The sequence below is a fragment of the Micropterus dolomieu genome, linkage group LG04, assembly GCF_021292245.1.
Source record: "Micropterus dolomieu isolate WLL.071019.BEF.003 ecotype Adirondacks linkage group LG04, ASM2129224v1, whole genome shotgun sequence".
Lineage (NCBI taxonomy): Eukaryota > Metazoa > Chordata > Actinopteri > Centrarchiformes > Centrarchidae > Micropterus > Micropterus dolomieu.
Window position 1 is genome coordinate 28,536,081 of NC_060153.1, and position 21,340 is coordinate 28,557,420.

The 21,340-nt window shown below is 41.3% G+C and overlaps 1 protein-coding gene across 2 annotated transcripts; it reads right to left on the minus strand.

Moving 5' to 3' along the window:
• Positions 1-81: 81 nt before the first annotated feature.
• Positions 82-14,977, minus strand: ppp1r12c (protein phosphatase 1, regulatory subunit 12C). 2 transcript variants are annotated; one of them, XM_046046705.1, is made up of 20 exons: positions 14,435-14,977; positions 12,790-12,964; positions 12,544-12,674; positions 12,012-12,130; positions 10,881-11,040; positions 10,609-10,753; positions 10,347-10,421; positions 10,195-10,259; positions 9,125-9,237; positions 8,966-9,033; positions 7,482-7,612; positions 7,212-7,299; positions 6,407-6,524; positions 5,352-5,467; positions 2,612-2,658; positions 2,342-2,381; positions 2,013-2,093; positions 1,319-1,369; positions 823-873; positions 82-410 (listed from the first exon to the last, which is right to left on the minus strand). In XM_046046705.1, the coding sequence occupies exons 1-20, from the start codon at positions 14,641-14,643 to the stop codon at positions 324-326; spliced, it is 2,070 nt and encodes a 689-aa protein (XP_045902661.1). In that variant the 5' UTR covers positions 14,644-14,977; the 3' UTR covers positions 82-323. The 2 variants fall into 2 exon arrangements, with proteins under 2 accessions (XP_045902661.1, XP_045902660.1); XM_046046704.1 differs by having other exon boundaries at positions 1,989-2,093; positions 14,435-14,969.
• Positions 14,978-21,340: the final 6,363 nt, after the last annotated feature.

The window sequence follows — 21,340 nt, forward strand, 5'->3', positions numbered from 1 at the left end:
TTAAAATATTCCAGTTAATATATATATATATATATATATATATATATATATATATATATATATATATATATAAAAAAGTGGATGCCAACAGGAATCATCCTGCCAGTCCACAGGAGGTGCAGTTCAGCTTGTTATACAGTAGATCTGCCAAAACATAAAGGCCCAAACACAGGCTAATAACCCTGAAATCTATGTGTTGCTCCAGTTACTGGTGAATGTGCTGTGCAGGTGTTTGACGCTGCCGTCTCCCTTACTGGTTTGTCTCTTCTGAGTTGGGCAAAGAATGTAATACTTTTATCTCCATGTAGGTTTTCTTTAAAGGTTCATCTTGAGAGTTTGCTGATGACCCGAATGAGGGCGGCGTTCTCATCCTTGAGCCTCTGGTTGTCTGCTCTGAGATCCCCCAGGACCTGCAGAAACATCATGAAACACTGCTGTTTGTAGCTTTTACACTCTTTAAAGTAGAACAGTAACACAGAGCTATCTATTTGATAAGATCATCAGGAGATTGTTCCACTGTTGTTAAGCTTGTGTTTTATGTTTAATGCTCCGCTGAGAGGATTAACTGGGGTAGCCTCTGAGCACACAACAATGGGGTGTGAGTACAGGGCAAAAAAATTATTTTCCACTTACTTTTACAACTCCTCAAAGATACTATTATCTTGTTTTCCTGTTAATGTGATGCTAACCTGAGTTACACATAATATATATTCTCTCATTGGGTTCCCTCTGAAAATAGCATTTCTTGTGCAACTGTTATACTCATTTGGAGTTAGCTAATTCAGTACAGTAAGTAATTAGTGTTGAAGTGAACATCTGTACCTTTAGCTCGTCCTCCAGTTCCACAGCTTTCCTCTGGAGGGCCATCTTCTCCTGGGAACAACAGTTTGAACATCACAAAACTGACTGAGGCAAACATTTCACCTGCAGTTATTTACAGCAGTCTGCAAGTTCTGTTTTTTTCCTGACACTGTGGCTTCTCGCACTGCTGAACCCGCAGTCTTACATTTTATCACACATTACAAAGTACACAGTAAATGCAAACAACACATCAACGTTCACATGTTCAGTTTTAGTCACAACTCAAGAACAGGAAATTTACTTTGTTCAATTTCTAACAAACAAAAACAACCTTTACCTATACTTAACCTTTCATTCTTAAAAAAAACATAAAAAACTAAAAACACCCACACACAACAAAAAACACATTATGCTTCTATTTATTGTGATACAGAAATATGTGGTGGATGTATCAGTATGTTTACAGTACTGGAGGTTTGTTCCTGGCAGAACTGACAGTAAAAAACGGCACACTTACAAATCTCTCCAGTTCCAGCAGGGCCGGTCTGTCTGTGCTGCTCTCTTGATTCTGCCACAGAGACAAACAGTAAATACAAATTTCATACAGGTGACAGCAGAACTACACAACTGCTGCAGGCAACTGAAACACAGACTGAATACAGTTTTATTTGAAATTAAGATATCCACTCAACAATACCTAAATTTTATACCTCAAGAGATTATGCTTTTTGGCTTTTTCTCCCAACAAAAGGTCAAATAGAAGTGAGATGCTTCACTTGGTAGCTAAAACGGAGCGTTAACCACACAGTGTGCTGCAGCAATGTGCAGTATGACACAAATATGGTGTAGAATAAAACCATATAAACCTGTTCTGGTACAAGCCCTAAATAAAACTAAAATAGAACCTAAAAATGAGCATAATGTGAAGAAAACATAACCTGTAAATTAAGGTTCTGATCGACACAGAGTGGATTGTTTATGCTTTGGTATGTGCTGGTTTAGAAATGTACAGCTGTTGTTAAATAAGATGAGAAAATTAAACATAAACAACTATTACAGGATTTGCGCTGCTGACTATGTTCTCACGCCGTCCTTGATATGACTGATTCAGACGTCAGCGCCCACACAACATCCCTCTGTTCATAATGTCACGCACACAAACATTTGCAAAAGCAAACCTGACGAACCTGTCGGAGTCGCTCCAGCTCTACCTTGTTTTGGCTGAGCAGCAGCTCCATCTCCTGCAGCTTGTCCTTCAGAGCCAGGTTGTCCTGCAGTACCTTTAAGTACAGCTGGAGGGAAACACGCATAACACAGACCATCAGAGTAAAGCAAACTGAAGATAAAAGCTTCATGTATGCAGGTGGGAATAGTTTGGTTGATGCTACAGTAAAGCTTGTTCATTTCTCTCTAAAGTTTGTTGGGTATATCCTTCCTGTCCTGGTTTGTCTAGATCTCAGCTATAGTTGATTTCAGCCTGTGTGGGTGTGTTTTTTAGGAATGTGTGAGCTTCTCTGAGAGAAGAGGGTCAGATATGTACCGTTCTGTAGTCAGCTGACGAGCCTCCCAGTTGACTCTCACTGCAGAGACACATGAGAGAATTTTAAAGCCCTGACAGACAATCCTCCTCCACATGTCCTGGAAAAAACACTGCATTTTTGTTGACTACTTCATGGAAAAACAGGAGGCGTGCATACAGTCAAACAGTCTTCCGCTCATACAACTTCACAACTTTACAGAGCAACAAAGTCACGATCAAACCAAGGTTTACACGCTCATTTAAAAGTTAAGGACAAAACAGAACACTCACGTGGAAGTCCTGTTTGTATCATCCAAGTGAGCATCCGCATCTTCATTCTGAAAAACCAGAAGTTTCACATTACGTCACTTCACAAGCATGTCTAATCTGAAATAACGCACACGAAAGGGCAGATTATTTCACATAAATATGATAATTCCCCTATGTGATGTTCAAAGATGAATGAAATCCAAACACACACTTGCTTATCATTGCAAACTTAAAGCTAGCACTCATACTTAAGCTTAAAGGGAACATGCGGCACCTTTTATGTGGAAGTCTAAATCAGTATTGATTGAGGATTGAATCAATAATCTGATGCCAACAAAAACTGAAACATTCTGCTGCAGTGAATTTCAGCACTGGCAGTTTTGGTGGACACGAACCTCGAGTGTATGTTACAGAGTTATGGATTAAAATTTTAATTCAAACTTTGACAGGAGGTGTGCTGTAAACCTTTCAGATCCTGAAGATAATTTGGAAAAGACAACCAGGACCAGCAGGGCTGAGAGGGCAGATGATCATCGAGCAAGGCAGGAAATAAACTTTTTAAAATGCGAACATCCACAAGCTACCAACAGATAAATGTTCAAATTCACCAGCATTCTCACACTGTAAATCATTATTTTGTGTCTGAAATCTACCAGCCACTGGTGAAAATTTCCCACCTATTTCCCAGTTTAAGTGTACGTTTTATTTTGAATTTTTTTTACCTTGCCATCAAACAGCCCTGTATGATGGGGAACTAAAGCCGTTGACAAAAACAGTAATTTTAGCCTGGGGAACACAGGAGTTGCTGGTCTACTCCTGCCTCGGTCAGTTAATTTGTTTGTTAGTTGTATTAGTTCCAAACCCTCTTCAAACACCAAGGCACACAAACAAACTAACCGATCAAGGCAGCAATTGTCTGGCAGCTTTGAAGAGAGCACAGATGAATATACCTGTTGTGCCTGAAAGTTTGTGAACCCTGTAGAATTTATATTTCTGTAGAAATATGACCTAAACATACTTACATACGTATTTGAACCTTTGCTTTCAGGATGTGGTGTGACCCCACTGTGCAGCGATAACTGCGACTAAAAGTTTACGGTAACTGTTGATCAGTCCTGCTCGACTTGGACGAACCTTAGCCCATTCATCTTAACAGAACAGATTCAACTCTTGGATTTTGGTGGGTTTCCTAACATGAATTGCTCACTTTAGATCCTCCTTCCACAACATTTTGATTAGATTTAAAAAAAACGGTCAGGACTTTGACTTGGCTCATTCCAAAACATTCACTTTATTCTTATTTAACAGTTTATTGGTAAAATGACTTGTGTGCTCAGACTTATTGTCTTGTCACGTTCTCTTGAGATCTGTTCACAGACAGATGTCCTGACATTTTCCTTAGAATCACTGGTAAAATTCAGAATTCTTTGTTCAAATCAATGAGGGCAAGCTGTCGTGGCACAGATGCAGCAAAACAGGCCCAGATCATGATAATACCACCACACCACCTTGTTTCACAGATGGAATATGACTATTATATGCTAGAATGCAGTGTTTTCCTTTGAGCGAACATAACACTTTTCATTCAAACCAAAAAGTTCTGTTAGGGTTTCATCTGTCCACTAAAACATTTTTCCAACGGCCTTCTGGCTTGTCCACATGATCTTGAGCAAACTGCAGACAGGCAGCAAAGTTCCTTTAGGAAATAAACTGATTTCTCCTTCCAACCCTGCCACGCACACCTTTGTTGTTCAGTGGACTCTCGAACATTAAACATTTGCTAATGTGAGAGAGGCCTTTAGTTGCTTAGAAGTAACCGTGGGTTCCTTTGTCAAGGACAATTACACATCTTGCTCTTGGAGTGATCTTTGTTGGTCGACCACTCCTATAGAGGGTAGCCATGGTCTTAAGTTTCCTCCATTTGTACACACTCTGTCTAACTATGGATTGGTGGAGTTCAAAGTCTTTAGAGATGGTTTTGTAACCTTATCCAGCCTGGTGAGCATCAACCAGTCCCTCCGTGATGTCGCGATCGCAACTATTAACATAAATTCAACAAATGCCTGTGAATTCAGCGCGACTTGCAATTTAGACACTGCGACTTTTCCTTAAATCGTTGCCGTCAGACTAGACAAATAACTGAGACACAGGCTGTTGCATCCCGGTCAACTGCAAGCGCTGAAAGAATCAAGGTAAGCTGGTGTATATATGCATGGTTAGGGTTAGGCTGTTGAAGTAGTCTAAAATACCTGAAAGCAAAGGTTCACATACTTTTGGTTTCGGTCTGATATGTTTATTATTATTTATCTCTTGATCTACTTTGTGTGAAAATCTAAGTATGTTTTAGTTTTACACAGAAAACTCAAATATTCAAATCTGTGACTTCGTGTTTAAAGGCTGCTCCATCCATCGAATGAAAATATTTCGACATTTTATACAATTTCTCTAAATTCAGCCTGGCAGTTTTATCATCTTTGGAAAATGTGGGATCACCACTATAGTTAAAAACAAAGTTTGGCTGGGATTGTAATGGCTGACCCGATGGCTGCTCAGTGGGGCTTAGAAGCTTTAACTCATTTTGCATTTGAATCTTGCAACATTTCACAAGAAACACCAATCATCAAGACTTCCCCGTCATTCAGTTACATCTTGACAAAGAGGAACTGGTTTGTAATAATTAATGAATGGGTCTGCTAAAGCCGGCTGCTAGCAGTTGCTGCTAGTGTTTAACAAAAATTTTCTACCTGGGTTTCTTTCTTACCTCTCCACACGGCTGAATGATGCCAGTAGAGCGTCTCTCCCTCCTCCCTCTCCTCCTGTCCTTCACTCCCAGGCGCTTCTCTCCCTCCGGTTCCTCCTGCTTCACCGGGTCTGTATCTGAAACACATGGGAGTTTGACAGAAAACACTCCTGAAGGACTTTTTGGGAGTCAAAAAGAAAAAAAAAAAAATCAAACCAACCACATCCCATGCCACTGTGGAGAAGGAATAACAGCATGTAACTAACACACTTGTTTCAGTTAAGCAACCATGCACTTATCAGGTAGATTATTTTCCAAATGTAGCTTTCTCTAAAACAGGAAACCGTCTTTAACCTCTGTCTCTCCTCAAGCAAGTTGAGGCTTAAGAGCAATGAGCTCAGTTAACATCAACAAAATGCTGTTTTTGGCTTTTAGCTCCTGTTCCAGCAGGTTAACTCTGAAACTTAACCGGATGCAATTATTGGGCTGGCTCATCTAAAAAGTGTGTCACTCAGATAGATCAGATGGAGAAATTCTTAGTTCCCCTTAAAAAAAAACCAACCAAAAAAAGGAAGTTGTGCACTCTGAAGATATACACAACTCACAACAAAAAGGTAGCCACCCTTCCAGATAAACCACCACAGTAGCCTTAAGAGCCCATGTGAGAAAACCTAATTTCCTTTCAAACCTATCTTGAAGAGTACTCCACCCAACATCTACATCATGTTTTTATTTAGTCGTCTTGTATTACCGTAAACAGATGTGAGACTCTAACCACATGGTGTGGCTGATTGGACCTTTCAGGCAATATCGATATGTGGGAGTTAACACTATGATGAGCCAATTGTCTTTTTTAAATAAATTTTAATAAAAGGACCCCTTACACGTGGCTACTAAAGAATTATGACTTTGTACTGGGCTATAAATGTTAGAGTTGGAAAATAAACTTCTCAGTGCTCTTTGGCAGATGTAATATTGAAACTGTAGATTACATCAAACATCTCTTTGTATTGAAATTTCTTGTTACTTATTGGTTGGACTTATCAGGAGATACCTAGCATTTCATCCTCACTCACCCCTTTCAGCAGGCGTGACCGTAACAATGGGGCTGACAGGCTGGATGTTGCGAGGCGGTGGTTCTGCAGCTTTGGCCACAGTCTTCTCAGCTTCTTTTAAGTCGGTCAGAGTTACACCCTGCCAGCACAGAGCAAAAACAAAACCCCTCAGAGGCCTGATGTTGCACTCAGAAATAGTTCTCATATTTTCTTGGTGAAACTATGCGGCCTCTCCATCAGTCAGTATGATACTGCACTTACAGTAAGTAAGTAACCACATCATTACTCAGTAAATGATTCACTCTATTCCAAACTGTGTTCAGGCAAGTTAGCTGCCTTTCAGTATCATAACATTTCTTCAGCATTTGCAGCACTTGCACACACTAGAGATATTGTTACAGCAGCCGAGTAAGTGTGTCAATAAAGTAAAAAAGTGTTTGGTTGTAGCGAAGTGTGAAAAGTGGTGAAATCTTAAAGGCATGTAACTATACAATGCAGGAAAAGGATTTACACGGTTATTAGGCCTGAATGATTCTGGGTCCTGAAAGTATGAATGACTTTGAAGATGCATTCAGTTTAGACCAAGTGAAATCATATTTAGTCATCCTTTTTGTATTCAAAAGTAATGCCAATGTGTTTTTAAATGTATTGTAAATGGTTTATCATTTAAAAGGATATTTAAGGAAATATCAGAAAGGCTGCTTTTTGTCTCAGTTGGCTGGAGGGGCATGTCAGCGTCTGTGTTAAAGTGTATGTGTCAGTTAATGAGAGACATGAGTAGTAGTACTGTAAAATCCTAACAGTCTCTATCTGTAGTAAGCAGTACCTGCGTGGAGCGGCGAGACTGCCGCATCAGCCGAGAGCGAGCTTTCCTCTGAGACTCAGACTCTTCGTCTCTGACTGGAGCCTGGAACCTAAACGCACAAACATCCACAGATGATATACAAGTATTCTTTAACTTTAACCATTAGTATGCATCTAAATGAAATCATTTAAGGAGAATTAAATTTTAAATCACAGAACCGTATGGATACAGCATCAAGTAAAAATAAACTGGTGTTGAATGTGAATATTTTTTGTTTTGCCATTTTCTTACTTGCGCCTGTCAGCATTGGGGGCGTTGGGGCTCTCTGCCGAAGCATCCCTTGTCTGAGGAGTGGGTTGGACTCTGGCAGTGCGGTTTGCCTTGTCCTGCTCCTTGTCCTCCTCATCTTTCTCCTCTGGTGTCTGAAGCACATACAGGGAAAAAGTTTTAACTGTAATCAACTGTCAATTAAAATATTTATTTATGGCCCCAGTAGGGAAACATAATTAATGTCAGCATACTGTTCACATTAGCATTACCTGTTTTAATCCAGACCAAAAGCTTTCACATCTAATGTTTCGACACGTCAGGGAGTGTCTAAACCCTCTGTTGTAATGCTGGGCATGTAGGCAGTTATGTAGATTAAATGAACAGATAAAAAACTGAAATACATGCATGTCCACATTGGGAAATTATTTCTGCGGTTAGTTTGTGTGTCTTCCTTCCACCTAGAGTGTGTTTCAGCATCACACCCAGTGAGACCTGATACTGGTCACCCTCCTTTTGAAAAGGCTAGAGAACTATCATCATCATCATCCCCAGGTGGGGATTGTGAATGTTTCTACTGTCATAAAATACCCATAAGAAGGGTGAAATTATTGCCGATTGTTCTTCTGTAAAGAGTAAACAGCAGTTGCACACCTAGCTTACAACAGCCAAAAGAAATACATTTGATTAACAGCGTTTCGCTACCAGGCAGTGAAATGTCACAAAGTAAAGACAATGAACCAGACTACACAGGACGCTCCCAGTCTATTATTAGTGAAGGCACCATCATGTCTGCCATCAAGCCAGTTTTTACTAACAGTTAAGTGTGTTTCCGCTAGAGTTCCCAGAAGTCATCCTGCTACAGAAAGTGACTGCTCGCCAAGGCTCTGAAAGTTTGTCTAAATGTTTGGTCTGCTATAAGTAGATCAAAGTGATCAAGGCACCAATTCCATCTATGGTGTTTGCCCAGGTCCTAAAACATAGGCATTAACCATGTAACAATCAACTTGGTCAGTCAACCCTGGGTTTCCCAAATCCAGCTATGACCGAGTTCCCAGAAAAGGGGCAGGGTTTGCAGCAGATCTAACCATCATAAGACTGAAATAGCATTAAGTATTAAGATGAACTGAAAATTAGTCACTTTCATGTTCCACTTCTACTCTTTGGTCAACACGATATTGTCTGTTTAATAAGGAGAAAGTTTAGATATTTTTCAAATGAGCTGTAATAACATTAACTGGGCTGGAGCAAATAGAGCAGGCTGTGTCAAGCTAGTAATACAAGCTAGTAATGAAGAGTTGTGTACAACACCAAACCATCAAGTTCTATGCTGTGCAGATAATATTTTGTGAATATCCAGCATGGCAGCACAAAAAGGAAATCAATCCTGCGAGTTGCCTTTTTAAAAACATCAAAATGTATTCAACAAACAAATGTGTATAAAAAGGTGCTCAGCTGATAGAGAAAGCTACGGTGCGACATACTGGACTGTGCTGTGTGGTTAGTACCTTGTCTGCAGGGCTGACTGTCGATGTGGTCACACTCTCAGTGTCTGGACTGGACATGGTGGAGTTTTCTGGGATAAGAGAACGAGCATCTTTTGTAATCTGTATGATCACATTTACAGAGCATGTAGTACTTTTGTTCAAACACAGCGGCTGGTTTACCGGGGCTGCTCTCTTTCTCCTCACTCGCCTCCAGGCCCCCTGAAACACCCCTCTCTTTAGACTGGTCCTGCACGTTCATCTTGTCTTTACTGCTCATTCTGCACACTGATGTTCTAGAAGACATGAAACAGGAACAGATGACAGCACTGATGGAGCTGAAAGGGTGACACTGCCCAGGGAGACTTTTCAGGTCTACAGTTTATTCATTTACCAGGGACAATGCACATCAACCAACATCAATGAGCTCATTTTCATCCATAGTTCCTGGATAGGTTACAAGAAAGTAGTGCCTAATTGCTTCAACAAGTACTACTAAACAAAACAATACATAAACGCCTGTTTTCTCTGCTGCTGGGAAAAGCCACTATTCTGCTTGTAATGTGGGGACACCGGGTCGGGATGTAGTCCTGTGTGCGCTACAGCGACAACACCGCAGTTAACAACATGCAGTCAACTAACACTACAAATCAACCGGCCCCCATCACAACACAGACTCCTACATAAACTTCAGGTAAGGATGTACTGAAGCCAGTCCGACCAAACAAGATTCAGATGATGTCAGTGAAAACAGAAATTTGCGTAGACACTAATGTTATCTGGTGCAAAGTTGTATCACTTTCCACATTACTTCACCAACTATCGCGACACATATTACTATCCTGTGTACCACTGGTATTATGTCAAAGGGATGATTTAGCTTGAGAGAAAGGATGTAAATGTACAAAGCAAATGTGGAGCGATTTGTTTACTAGCACATGGTGATGTAAGGCAGGTCAGCCAGCTAACGCTACATTAGCTCGGATCTACCGCTGTTTGCTTCGTAAAGTTCAATTTAGATCATTTTACCAATACTAAGGTACACAGCTTCTCCAAGTCTCAGTCACTGTAACTACTCCGATTGAGGTATTACTGGAAGTAAGGCATTTTCCAATACATATATGTCTGTTAAACATTTTAATTTTTTTTAGTTTAGGCTTAAAGCCTTTCAGGGGTTTTACAGAAAGTAACAAACGGTTTTTAATTGGGAATAATGTTATATAATTCAGTATAAGTTACAGATGAATACAAACCTCCGCAGTTTGTTTGGTGCATTTGCAGCGGTGGATCCTTGTTGGTTTTGCCTGTCCAATATAGACTGTGAGAGAGAGCGAGAGCTGTCAGTGAACTTCTAAATCACAAAGATAATGCATTTCACACAAGGTAAAGATAAACATTTTCTCACATTGGCTTGTTTCTGTGATAACTCTTCCAGGAGCTCTTGAACACTTTCGTCAGCTACATCAAATGGTGTCTGACCCTACAAAGTAAGGAACAACAAGACAAACATGAAACCAAATTGTGAGCTTAGATTTACAGTATAAAGTTACCCTACAAAATACCAAATTCTGTCTGAAAGTCATAATAAATGTTCTTGGAAATGAAAGAACACTTAACATAGAGGTATGATGCATTAAAAGAGATTTTTATTCTTTTTGGGAACTCACCGCTTTGCTGCAGGCCTCCATATTGCACAGTTGTTCAGCTAGAACGCGACAGGCCTCGCCCTGACCCCAGTGTGCTGCAGCGTGCAGAGGTGTCCAGCCATCAAAGTCCACAGCCGACACATCCAGCCCACACTGACACAGTATCCTGAACAACAAAACAAGGTAATTACAGAACTGCATAAGCATTTATGTCGAAATACAGACATCAAAGAAGAAAATAACATTTCTAAATTCACATTAATCCACTGTGAAAAGCATCAGGAGATGCTTACTTGAGAGCTTCTAGGTAGCCTTTGGCAGCAGCCACATGCAGTGGGGTGGCCCCGGTCCTGGGATGTCTTACATCAGCAGGTGGGCCCTCATTAAGCCATTTCTGGGCATCTATCATGATCTGTTCCTCCTCCAGCCGCTTTGCTGCCTCCAAGTCCACACCTGGACACAAAAAGATTGTTAAATTTGTGTGTCTTCAGTACGACACACACACACACACACACACACACACGCTGGCCAGTGTGTTATATTAAAATTATTTTTATTGTTTAAACAATGGCATTTCAGCCTTTAATAACAGACTAGGAATGCCACTTGAAACCTGGTTCTGAATGGATATTTTTGCTTGTCGGCCTCTCGCTCCTCTGCTCTCTGTGTCGGTCAATGTTTGCCCGAGGGCAAGGCCGAATTTGAATTCAGTTAAATTCTTGTAGACTTTGAGGGTGAGACCATCCAGCCTCTCCACTGTTCCAGCAGTACCTGCCCATAAGTGAATGAGTATCTTCACATCAGCAACAGAGGGAGGAGGACAGAGGAGAGGACCACTGATGCCAAGGGGCTGTTAGCCAGTGTATTAGGCGACCCATTTAAGCATTTTGCATAGAAACACAGAGAGAGTTGTTATTATAAGACGCGGACACGATAGATATTTTACAAGCACGGAGCAGGTTAAGCAACAGTGAACATACCAGTGGAGATGTCATTCGGCACAACGTTTGATTCGGTCGTTTCAATAGGCTGCGTCATTAAAAAAAAAGACTCCTCCACATGCTGCGCACATGCAGCTGAAAACTGAATCACCATGTAGAAATCCAAAAGACAAGTTCTGTGTCTTTTTGGCGACTTCATAAAACATATTCTACTGCTGATGGAGAATGTCAGAGCAGACACGCACAGGGAAAGAGACACAGAAAGAGGCGAAGCAGAGGGTTATGTGTGTGGAAAACTGAACTAGGAAAAGGGAAAGGGAGAATGTTCAAGTAAGCTAGTGAGTAAACACTACAGTAAAATAAGGCAGAGAATAATTTAAATGCTTAAATAAGAAATAACCTGGGCTACTAGAAATAGGAATATAGCCCATTAAACCCAACAGCTATCCACGGGGTGTGTAGCTGTCAAAGAAAAGCACTCACCCTGTCTCCGAGTGTAATCCTGAAGAAGGGACTCAGTGGTCTCATCAGGAGCAATGTCCAGAGGAACATCACCGTCACAGTTTACAGCAGAGAGAGACGCACCACACTGCAAAAGGAAACTGAGAAAACAAACATGGACAGAGTGAGAATACATTAAAGGAATGTTTACAAAGTCTACACAAAGACAAGAAACTCTAATCCAATCACATTACCTCTATTTATGTGTCTGGGGTACCATTACATTTAATCTTCAAAGCAAGACCAAAAGGCATTATTCACAGACCAGGAACAAGAGAAAAAAAAGTTAGGTTAAATTGTTTGAGCTGCATGTGTTTGTGTGCCAGGCAGGCCCACTCATGCTTTAGCTGACTTGTTGTCCTGCCAAACACAACAACAATGTTAGCATTGTTGAATGTAGAAATACTCTGGCACCCACGCTCCATTCTGGTGTCCCCAAAATGGCAACAAATACTGTATTATACAGTTGTTCTGCTGCTGTATTCTGCTAACTGTAGAGACATTTACTACATACTCTGCAATGTCAGGGTTGCCGCAGGAGGCAGCAACATGCAGTGGTGTCCATCCCTCACTGTCAACCTGGTTCACATTGGCACCACGCTCCAAAAGGAAAGACACCATCTCCATGCTGCCATCAATGCAGGCCTGTGTAGAACACAGGAAAACAAAAACACAAAATAATGCAACTGTAAATGTTTCTCATTCATCTTAGCATCAACCAATATATTTAATTAAATCTCAAGAGGAGAAACTGCCTCACCTGGTGAAGAGCAGTAATTCCATCTGCATTAGAACAGTTGATAATTTCTGACACATCCTCCCCATTCCTCCCTTTGGTCTCTTTGGCTTCCTTCAGCATTGCCTGGGCCTCTTCTGTGTCCCCGCTGGCACAGGCAGCCAGGAACTCTGCAGCCCTGTCAAATCTTACGCTTTTCCTAAAGACAGGGGATACAGGCAGCTAGATGACTACACTGGTGCACTGTTGTAGCTGCTTTGCCAATTTAAATTAAGGAACATGCCTTGTAACACCAGTGTGTTTAATCTCAGGCGTAGAAAAATAAATAAATAAAAAGAGACCCCGTACAACACAGTTACACTAGCACTAAAGGAAAAACAAAATGTGATTTCATGAGACTGTCAGAGAATGAGTTAGAAGACACTTGTTACTGTGAACAAATCCCCTGAAAAGACTAAAACCAACATTGCAATGCATTTAACCCCTACACTATCTGTGAATCTCAGCCCCAAGGACATCGGTTCCTACTGAAGACAAAAGTCTTTAAAAACAAATACAGCATTTAATTTTTAAAAAGACAGCTGGGCACTGTAGTCTTTGGCAAACAATTATCAAACAGGAATAAATCATGTACTTCTTGGAGACTATTGTCAGCACCGGATTTGGCGCGCTAGTGATTATTTAAGCAGCAGGATGGTTGGTGCATGTGGCAACTACATAACTCAAAACACTTGATAAGGTAACATGTCATCCAATGCAGCTCAGTGATGTGTTTTTAATAGTTCTTGAACTACAATGGAAGTCTATGGAAATAAATAAGCTAGATGAGGTACACACAGGAAATACTTGCTGTAGGATCAGTTCATTGGTAGTTTTGGTCTTCACGTGTTGGCAATAATAAAAATATATATAGAACCCCACAACATTTGAACATGGTCACTTCTTAAGGCCATAATTTATGTGTTGTCACACAAATGTCCCTTTAAGTGTCTTTCAGTCAGCGCGGGTGAGGGTCTACTTTCATCAATATTCATACTGTTGCAGCATTTATGACAGATAGCCCTGCAACTAAGGCAGCATCTACTGTGACACAAGATGGTTTTATCTAATTGAACACCAGTAAGTAGTGGGGTACGTGTCAGCTTAGAAAGGGGATGGTCACTGCCTGGATTGTTGGTACACAGGTAAAAAACAAACACTACAAAACTATGGCAGTCCCAGAAATCTTGATATTTGAATGGAGAAAATGAATAAGCTGGGAGCACAATGCTCCTGGCAGACAGACCCTCACCAAGACTGACAGTTTGGTAGCTAACTAGCCGGCTAACTAGCCGGCTAACTAGCCGGCTAACTAGCTAGTTAGCTGGCTAGTTAGCCGGCTAGCTAAGTGTAACTAGCTAGTAAACACTACAAATATGGTCAGAAATAAAAACTGACCACTGACAGGTTAAACATAAATTGAACATTTTGAGCGCAATTAAACAGTAAAGCTTATTCAGTAGCTGGGAGACTACCCTAATATCTTGTGAGATGTTGTCTGTCATTTTGTCCAAGTAACGTTACACGCACTCCATTCCTCCTTTAGCATATCTTGAGATGTTTAAGCTAAGCTAGGTGGCTGTTAGCTGGCCGCTACTGCACAACAGTTTGACAGGAGACGTTTCTTTACCGTCGTTTGAGGAGGGGGCTGGTTTCATCTCTGACCACAGATTCCAGCTGGTCCCTCGACCGGTCGCCAAGCTCGGCCTCCGGCTCTCCTGCTCCATTCTCGGCATCGCCCCGCCACCTCCGCCTGGGCACCGCCGACGTTTTGTTGGTGCAGGATTCGGCCCAGCGCTTCAGCTGCTCCCGCCGCTTGGTCTTCGCCGAGTCCCCCATTATTTATCAAAGGAGGACAGTGTTTTTAAAAATAAAACATTCACTGGCAGGGAAAGACACACCCTCCATGTGTATACTTCCACTTCCTGGTTCTTGCTATGGAAGTGGAGCTTCGGCTCGTGCTCGTTGGCGTCGGGAGCGCGCAATGCTGCTCAGGCTTGTCTGTCTGACGTCACCACCGCTTTTCCGTAGCAAAGGGGAAATGTTGAAATACCTCAACGTGCAGCAACCACTAGGCTACTTCCCGTCATAGACTGAGACTCTTGTTGAAATAATATCTACGACGAAGGCAACTACATCTTCCCAAACGAATTAACCCTCCGGTTATCTTCAGATTTACTAACATCTTTTAACCTCAGCCCTTAATTTGACCCCAGCAATTTGAACCACCAGAAAATGATTGCTATGAAAATTGTCACAGAAGTTTACCTGTCAGGTACGTTATGTTTAAATAAAACACGCGTTGTCTGAAGTGTCCACGAAATGCAACCAGACTTTTATCGTATTCCGCAGTCACGTGAGGGTCTGGACTGTAAATAAAGAGTCCCTTAAGAGCGTAGGTTTCGTTTCAACATGGGAGGGGACACAGAAGAAGCAGGGGTTCACATATTTTCCTGCATTCTGTTGAGTCTTTCTGCAGGCCTTCCAATTTCTGCATTTTCTGCATCAATTTATGGTGGAAATGTATTTATTTACGCAGAAGATAGGTTTATATGTCACATTATAACAGGTTATAAAGTGAAATTTTGTGACTCCCTTTTGCTACTTAGCAGACAATATACAATAATACAAAAGCAATCATGAAATAGTAAACAAATAAAATATAAAACAAAAAATTCCCCAAGCACAGCAACTACAATGAGGTGCTGGTAGATAGCAGTCTATGAAAAATCAAAAAATAAACTACCTCACACTGATCTGACTTACTACTTTATTCATACTAATAAACTATATTCAATGGAGCAAAGCTGAGGACAAATTTGAGGGGAACCACAATATTCTGGCTTCAGGTGACAATGCCAAGTCTAAAAATTTAATGCAATATAATGTGGTAAGACTCTCAGGCATTCTGTAGGCTATTGCTTTCACATGTTTCCTCCTGTAGATCAACTTTTCTGATTTAATATCGTCCCTGCTGAGTCAACACACATGCAGGCATGATTTAGTCATTCATTGTAATTCATTGGGCTTCAATAGCTTCCATGTTTCAGCAAGTTTTCTACTGATGTTAAAAAAATCTTCTGCATATTGAAAACATAATCCATGTGGGGTTTTTTTAAATCCACCTGCCCTATACTTTTCTGTGCATTAGCCTACTTTATTGCTCTGTTCATATGGTATTATCCCTTTGGACAGTCTGACTTTTTGGTCTAAATAACTGGAGTAGGCCACCACCGACAAGCAAGGACCGTTGAGATCAGATGAGATGAGATGAGATCAGGGCCACATTGGTTGACCATGTGCTCAACCATGGTTTGAGTATGAGGGATCTGGGCAGAGAGTACAGCCCAACCTCAGCACCTACACAGGCATATCCATCATCTGTACATTCAAAAATCTGTAAGTTAAGAAAATAGATTATTTTAGCTTACTGTATCAATCAATCATATCACATGTATATTTGTGGATCTTCTGCAGAACTGAGATACGGCCAGGCCATGGAAGAAATGAGGCAGGATGCAGTCTAATTTTTTCCCTATTGTTCGCGTCTCGCTAAACGTCTAAAAATTACACTAAAGGGGTACCGAGAGCGTTAAAAAGCGATGCCAAAGGGCCTTGACTAAGCGTAAATATTTGTGTGTTTATGTACAGTATATTGGAGTAGGTATACATCACTGTAACAATATTTTTCAACCACCTAAAGTCTCATGCTGAAAATGCAAAAGGCATATACCTACTGATTGGATATGTGTGTGTGTGTGTGTGTGTGTGTGTGTGTGTGTGTGTGTGTGTGTGTGTAAATACAATGCAAAAAATTAGTTTGGAAAGAACCACTTAGAATATAGTGTTTGCTTTTGGTAGGGATTTGTAGAGTTTGTAGGGAAAATGGCCCAAATATATAGGAAATGTGTGTAAACAATTCTGAAATTGCAAATTAAGGGTGTGTGTTCATATAAATGAGGGAATATATACACGAATGGTGTTCATCCAGCCAATAGAGTTCCACAGACTTGAAGCACTGAAGCTGTTCTGGAGGCTAGTAGAGGCCTGACACCACGTTGGTGGTGGTTGAGGTGAGTCCCCCCCACTTCACTGTGAAGTGCTTTGAATTTCAATGATAAAGTGCTATATAAATGTAAATTCTTATTATTTATTATACTGAGACATTTTAATTTGTCACTCATCTGTACATAAAACATATTTTCTTTACAGTACTTCAATCTACTTGCAAAACAGTACTACAGTAATTGAGTTATGTAATGATTTGCAGTACTACAATACTGTAATGAGAGTAGATAATAGAATTGTGTGTGGTCTTTTGGAGGAAAAAAAGTTGTTAAAGCTGCTTTCAGTGTAAAAGAGGAAATGTGCTTAATATATTTTAGCAGAATTGGTTCAGGGGGTTGGTACTTAAATTACAGGATGTGGTCCTTGTGTCTGAAGTACCCGTATTAGTGTGTAAACAATTAAAACTGTAATGCCTTCTTACTGATTTGTAAAGCAGCTAATGATTTATGAACAAAGCCTTTAAAAAAGCATTACAGTCAGTTTTTCCTGACTGCTTGCACAAAATGCCGAATTTTGCCCATTGTCTCAAAACTCTTCTATGTCAAAGTGAAGTTCTGCAATCAAACCTACACTTCTTTTTTAAAAAGGGTATTTTTGGAGTAAGGGGAAACACACATGCACAATATATATTACACATTTAAAGCAACATTACAGTGTTTCTCTATTGCTAAAACACATTTCTTGAAATTATGCCTCTTTTTCTCGAAACTCTAAACACAAAATCCACAACTTCTCACCCAATTCCCCAATCATCCTGTTTTCAGGTCAGAAGGAAACTTTCTACTCAGAACCATTCAATCTTGCTGAAAAACCAAACTTTGCCCTCAGACATGACACACAAGACCTCAAAAACACACACATTACAACACAGTTTTACACACTGGTGAGATAAGTTCAAAACAATACTAAAAAATCTGGTTATAAGTAATGTTGCTTGTGGATCTCCCCCTCAAACATTTCACATGATGAACGCAAAAGAAATAACAAATGTAAACATTTGCACACATTTTTTATTCCACAGTATTCTGTACAGTACAACACAATAAACAACAAATTATTCTGCCTCTGCAGCCTGTCTTTGGTCTGGGACAGGCCAGAGATTCTTGTTCTCCACCTCCTCCCTCTTCCTCATTCACCTCCTCATCTTCCTCCTATGCGATCTCCTACTGTTCCTCTTCCTTCACCTCTTCCTTCTCTCCATACTGCTCTTCCGCCTCCCCCTTATCTTCTTCCTCCTCCTCTCTGGTGTCCTCTACCTCTTCCTTCACATCTCTCTAGATCCATTGTTTCAAAACTTAATGAACTGACTCTGGCCCTTTTATCTGTCTATTGAAGCTTCTGATTGGTGTGTTATCAATTTAGACTCTTTGTGTTTCCACCTTTGTAGCTGTGTGCTAATTGAGCTCAAGATTTGCTGACTTGAGTGAACAATATTGAATGTCAGTGCTTTCTCAGTGACCACACGGTGTAGGCAATGAGAAATGAAGGGATTTGTGTGTAGAGTTTAGAGAAATGGGTTGTTCAAAATCCTGCTAATAGTGTTTAAGCAATGGAGAAAAACTGTAACACACTGATGAACTTAGTGCTGTCTTTAGTACTTTGTCGACCTTTTTATTTTCTCAGACAGGCCTCTGAAAGATTGTCAATAAACAAAAAAGAGAAACGTTGTGTTTTACCTTTGCAGGTTTTTACAAGAACAAAAGTAGATTTATGATGCAGTCATGAATACGACATGTTTTTGTAAACTTGCAGCAACCGTCATGCCTTGGGTAAGCCGATCCCTGGATCGGACTGTGAAGCCGACCAAAGCCTGCATGGAGGGATCCATGTAGGCCCAAAAATGACGTCAAAGCGTGGCCAGAGAGATAAGATTTAAACCAGTCCAAAGGTGTATCAATGATACCAACAGAGACTAATCTGTCAAGGAGGATCTTATGAGAGATGGTGTCAAAGGCCACACTCAGATGAAGGACGATAAGAATAGTTAATAGTTCGTAGTCAGTTGCAGTAGTCAGATCATTAGTGATTTTTACCAATGATGTTTCTGTGCTACGGCAAGGGCGGAAACCAGATTGGAATTGTTCAGAGGTTATTGTCAGACATGTGCAACTCTTACTTCCTGCTTTCTTACAGTGCAGACGCTTTTTCCTGCTAGAAATCAGCAGCTCTTGGATACTTTTAAATCACTGGGACTGTCAGATAAAGTAGGCTCTTGCCATACTTTAAAACCTTTTATGATCTTAGTGCTACGCGAGTGTGGCCTATCAATAGCACTAGCCTGTACTGCAGTGACTGGAGCTATAGCTAATGCTAATTAGCAACAAGATGCCCCCCTTCTCCACGGACGACTTCTACAAACTTCTACAGAAAATTACTGTGCTGGAAACCAAGATCCACAGGTTAGAAGTGAATGTGGAAGTGAATGGATTATGTGGGAATGACACCACTTTACCGTGGACCCAAAACAGTGGACAAGAGCATGCTAACACACGGCTAATTAGCACCAACCAAGAAGCAGGAGGCCTGTGTACTGGGTAATAAATCTAAAAGTGGGAGTCCTCCCTGGAACGCTCTTGGTGCAAAGCCTAAGAGTAAATCATTTTCTGGGGAAATGGGAGGACGAGTAACAGGCAGAACCCAGCACCCTGAGATTTGTGATGCAACTGGCTGGCCTGCATTATCATCCAGGCAGAGCGCCTCTTCAACCCTTGTTCTTAGTAGGACACAGCCGTGGACAGCTGCGAAAGGGAGAGTTAGCAACAAACCTCCCCAACAACCGAGCACATCAGGGCCAATGATGTTGTGAAGCAACAGTCTGAAGTGTTGAAAAAGGACTTTAATAATCTGTTGAACACGGTCAGCTCTCTGAATGCTGAGGTGTTTATCAGTGGCCCTATACCGCCAATCCGAAGAGGAGCTGAGAGATTCAGCAGACTGATGGCATTGAACACGTGGCTCTCAACGGCATGTACTGTCCATTCAGTGCATTTCATCGAAAACTTTTACTTTCTGTGGGACCGCAGACATATTTTTAAGGCAGATGGACTTCGCCTTAACAAGTCAGGAGTAAAATTGTTCAGCTCAAACCTGTTTTACGTTCTGTGTCATTCATCTGTTCCCTCTGCCAAGGACAAGAGACAAGAGGAATCTAAACAAGAAGAAGACATAACACAACACGCCAGAAACCTTGAAGGAGAGCCACCCCAACTCCCGCCGGAAGAGAGCTCTGATCACGGGAGACAACGGAGCCAAGAGGAAGAACCCCCACCTCCCTCACTGAAAACCAACAGTGAGGATTCACCATCTTTACCCTCCTAATCCCCATCCAGGTCACCCTTATCTCCAGACACCCTTTCTCCCCTCTCCCCCCTGCTGGACTTCACTGATCACATGGAAGACCTGGTTAGAGCTGGGACAAAATTTACTCCCCACACCTTCCCTCGCTCCACTCCCATTTTCTCTACCATAAACCCCCCTCAACGTCCACCTCCACCACAAGTCCTCCAGGTTTGACACATCTGTCAAAAGTAAGTCGCCCAACCCGTCCTCCCACTCCACAATGGCAAAAAAGCCCAGTAAGCTCTGTCTGATATGTGCTGGGTCCAGGCTACAAGGAAAATAGCACTCACGACTCTTCCCAGGACAAGCCGGGGCCCAGTGTGCTGGTAGTCTTCTCCATCCCTGTCTTGATAGGTAACAGAAAAAGCATGGTGAATGTGTTAAGAACTCAACATATCCTGCAAATTTAGTATTAATTCCTCATCAGCCACAGCCTGTCGAAAAAAATGTAAACGCACCGTAGCGCCTTTCTAACCACTCAAAGCGCTTTTACACTACATCCACCAGTCACTGAGCCTAAGTGCTCAAATGGAAACTAACATACACACTCACTCATACCGGAATAGCCACCAGGGGCAATTCGGGGTTCAGTATCTTGCCAAGGACACTTCTACCAGGGGGAGCCAGGGATTGAAACACCGACCTTCCGATTAACGGCCAACCTGCTCTACCTCCTGAGCCACAGCCGCCCCAAGAAAAAAGTGGGCAGATAATGTGGGCAGATAATGTTTTTAACACACTAAAATTAGCTTTGTTAAACGTTAGGTCTTTGGCAGGCAAAACTTTTTCAATCAATGACTTTATAATAACTCACAATCTTAATTTCATGTTTTTAACTTAAACTTGGTTGGACCAAGATAACAGTGCAGCTGTCCTTATCGAGTCTACCCCTCCCAACTTCAATTTCATGAGTGCTGCTAGAGTGCATAAGAGAGGAGGTGGAGTTGCCATTTTGTTTAATGACTCCCTCCAGTGCAAAAAGATGTCTTATGGGAATTTTGCTTCTTTTGAATATGTGGCTCTTCAGATGAATTCCTCTTCTCGAGCTATTTTTCTAAATATCTACAGGCCCCCTAAATACTGTGCAAACTTTTTTGATGACTTTGGTGAACTGCTGTCTATAATCTGT